The 3,639-nt window shown below is 35.3% G+C and overlaps 1 protein-coding gene across 1 annotated transcript in view; it reads right to left on the bottom strand.

Moving 5' to 3' along the window:
• Nucleotides 1-2,990: 2,990 nt before the first annotated feature.
• Nucleotides 2,991-3,639, bottom strand: part of LOC107667240 (verrucotoxin subunit beta-like) — a 7,205-nt gene continuing 6,556 nt past the window's right edge. Inside the window, exon 5 of the mRNA XM_016458862.1 lies at nt 2,991-3,359. Within this exon, the coding sequence (XP_016314348.1) occupies nt 2,991-3,359 (369 nt within the window). The remainder of the gene's footprint in view (nt 3,360-3,639) is intronic.

The following is a 3,639-nucleotide window of genomic DNA, read 5'->3' as shown; positions in this document are numbered from 1 at the left end:
ATGTTTGTTCTATATATTTATTTGTGTTGTTTACACAATGTTTAAGTTTTTTCAAGTTTGTAGGTGTCCAGGTACAGAAACCGAATAATCTAATGTAAAATAGCATTGAGTAGTCTTTACTGTATAAATTAAATATAGATTAATTCTTGTTAAACTACAAAGTAATTCAGTAAAGAGCTGTGAGTGATTTTCTCGGATTTAATTTCTTGGATTAACATTAAGGACACCAACAGCAGCTAGTAAATTAGGCACTATCACTTTAAGAGACAACACATCCGATTTCTCTTTCAACTGTTTACATTCACTTAAGTTTACGTTTACGACTCTCTGTGTGCGCACCGAACACGGCGAACCAGTACTCATTTGAGTTTTTCCTCATTTGAGTTTTTCCGCGTCCTGTGTTTGAATGCTTTAAACTCTTTTGAATGTTTAAATGGGCATAAAAACACGTGCAAATGATAAGCTTTCGTGGCGACGCGCAGCAGTGGCGCATTTTTAGGATGGCCTCGGCCAGTCCTGTTGAAATTGAAAGAGTTGCGCAATAGCACTGATCATCAACAGAACCACAGCTTGATTTTCAAAAAGTTAGTGCTTCGATCGCAACACAGACGGGGTTAATTTATGAATGAACGTGTGAAAGTTCTGTCACAATTATGTTGTTACGTATCGTCGCGCTTTTTTAATTGGATATATGGAAGTCCTTGACCTTTCTTAGTGGGTATACGGCGTATACCTGCATATTACATTATAGACTACACCCAGTGGCGTAGACAGGGGAGGGGCCATGGGGGCACTTGCCCCCCCTGAAAACTGATTGGCCCCCCAGTGTGCCCCCACCCTTCAACGTGTCTGTCAGTCAAAAATTCAAATCATATCTTTTGGCTAGCATTTGAATTCCGCGATGATCTGAACAACTGGAGCTGCTGTTTTCCAATGAAAAAAGCACATGGTAAGTTGATCTATTTTATATTCCTTATTATTTTTCAATTAGCGAGTTGTTGCAGCGCTAGATTTTGGTACCGTCTTTCAGTGTTAGGACAGACCAGGTTTGATGTTAGTTCCTAGACCAAGATAATAATCAGAATGCTCCGTGGCTGAATGTAATACATAATAAATAATTAACACAATTAAGGTTTTCCTGCTTTGAGATTTATTTTTTTCGGTCGATACTGAAGTGGTCTTGAGTTAACGTTACGTGACTGCACTTGCGAATTTAAAGATTTCTAATAACTTGACTTTGATTTGAGAACAATAAATTAAATCTAAATTAAATATCGCTTGACTCGATATGACTTTATAAGAATTATAATTAAACAAAACAAAACAAAAAAATTAAAAATCTTTGCGACAATAGCCTATACAAAATGCAAGCCACAGATGCCTCTGGTCAGACCTGTACGGCTGCATGACGCTGTGCAAACACAGAACAATATAGGGGTAGAGAGAATCTACGAACAAATTTGGGGTATGCACAATTTGCAACCCGAGCATGACCTCGAACTTCGTTCACCACATGTATGGGTATGCACCTGTTTCTTATGGATTATTTGACTAATATCTAGAGATTATTAAGATATTTTGTATGTGTAGCTTGTTTTATAAACCTTGTTAATAATCATTAATAGCACTTTTTTTGTTTTTAAATAATGTGACCAATGTCAAATTGAACGTTTCGTTTAGAAACTTAACCTGCTTTAAACCTTTCACACATATTTAGTTTCTGTCATCATTTACTCTTCCTCATGTTATTCCTAACCTTCATGATTTCCTTTCTTCCATGAAACAAAAAAAAAAAAATAAGTAAATAAAATGCTTTTGTCCACTGTAATGAAAGGCAGTGGAAAACAAAACTATTTTGATCACCATTGACTTTTATTATATACAGTATGGACAAACATTCTTCACAATTCGAGGACACTTAATTTCCAGAGATATCGTCGACTTGACTGCACAGACACTATTTAAACTGAACCGAGCTGGACCTTGACATCACTAAATTCAATAATGAAATGCCTGAACTGAAAATTGAGTGTTTAATCTTGTCATTTTACATAATTGACACACTATTTTCCTATTTGATACTGTACAGTGCTTTGACACAATCTGTATTGTTAAAAGCGCTATATAAATAAAGGTGACTTGACTTGACAATTTCTTTTGTAACATGGAAAAAAGAAAGTCACACAGATTCTCCAGAAGTGCACTGTTTCAGATTCTCAGAGACTTTGCTTGGGTAAAAAACCCTAACAAATTAAGTCAACTAAATAAGAATAACATGAAGTGTTGTGAAATACATGAAGACTGAATTTTTTTAATTTATTTTTTAATAGGCTTTATGGACAGATAAGTTGAGAGTGACTTGTGAAGGACCAGCACCACATCCTCTTATACCACTCTTTCAAGAATTTATGTTCAAAGCTTAGTTAGCCATTTAGATTTTGTCAATTCTTCAATGCAAATTTACTGCAACTGCTGGTATGCAAATTGAATAGGATGTGGATAAAACTATAAATAAACTTTTTTTATTATTCTATTTAATTTATAAAGTTATTAATTCCTTAATTGTGTATTTGTTATATGAATGATTAATAGAACTCTGCATTTGTATAAATAAAGCTGTTCTATTATTTTCTGAAACCTGGACTTTTTGTTTTGCCCTTGTTGTGAGGATTTGTGTAAAGTTTATATAACTTAATGTTGAGTTTTATTGTTTTTGTGAGTTGCACTCTATTCATAGATTGGATTCTTTTATCACAGTTTTTCCACTTCTTAAACATGAAAAGTTCATACAAATTGTATTTGACTGTTCTGATTTACAGCAGTGAATAAATGCTATTAATTGATAAGGTATCTCTGTTTATTGCTGATTTTAAAGCTTACTGAACTTTAAATGATTCAGATATCTACAGTTCTACATATAAATACACAATATAAGATTGGCCCCTCTGTATTAGTTGTGGCCCCTCTTGTGCCCCCCAGTTGAAAAAATCCTAGTATCGCCCCTGACTACACCGCTGGTGTGTAGTAACTTTGATGACATCACTGTCTACGGAGTAGTTCAGTTTCCCCACGGCTGCACATTTGATCTCATACTCAGTGTCTGGTCTGAGATCTGTCAGAGTAGCTGTGCTTTGTCCCTGTAGCACAGATTGATATTTCCAGTCCTTCTTCTCCTTCATTTTATACTGTAACTTGAGCTCTTCTGTTGCAGGACATGATGGAGACACTTTAACAACCACTCTGTCATTTGTGATCTGTTCAATGACTGGGCAAGATGGTTTTAATGGAGGTATGAAACAAGTGGCTGCCTCAGATCCATTTTCATACAGGAGAATGCAGGAACCTGGAAGGTTTTTCATCTCTTTTGATGTGACAATAAATTTAGTTGATTTACATGTATTTGATTTGATCAAGCGATTAGTCAACAGAAGAGACAGACGGCTGCACGTGAGTGTCCTGCGTAATACTTGTTTATAGATCTGCTGTTGGAATTATTACTTGCTGCTAGGAAGGAATATTTCGTTTTCTGCCTATTTCTACGTTATATTTTTGTTTGCGTTTGTATTTTTGATTGCACTTTCTGGTAATTATAATAATTGCCCTCGGCAAAGAAGGAGCGCGTGTAATTTAATTGCTCCC

The sequence above is a fragment of the Sinocyclocheilus anshuiensis genome, unplaced genomic scaffold (assembly GCF_001515605.1).
Source record: "Sinocyclocheilus anshuiensis isolate Anshui unplaced genomic scaffold, SAMN03320099.WGS_v1.1 scaffold952, whole genome shotgun sequence".
NCBI lineage: Eukaryota > Metazoa > Chordata > Actinopteri > Cypriniformes > Cyprinidae > Sinocyclocheilus > Sinocyclocheilus anshuiensis.
The sequence above is the reverse complement of the archived record's forward strand: the minus strand, read 5'-3'. Positions and strand labels throughout refer to the sequence as shown.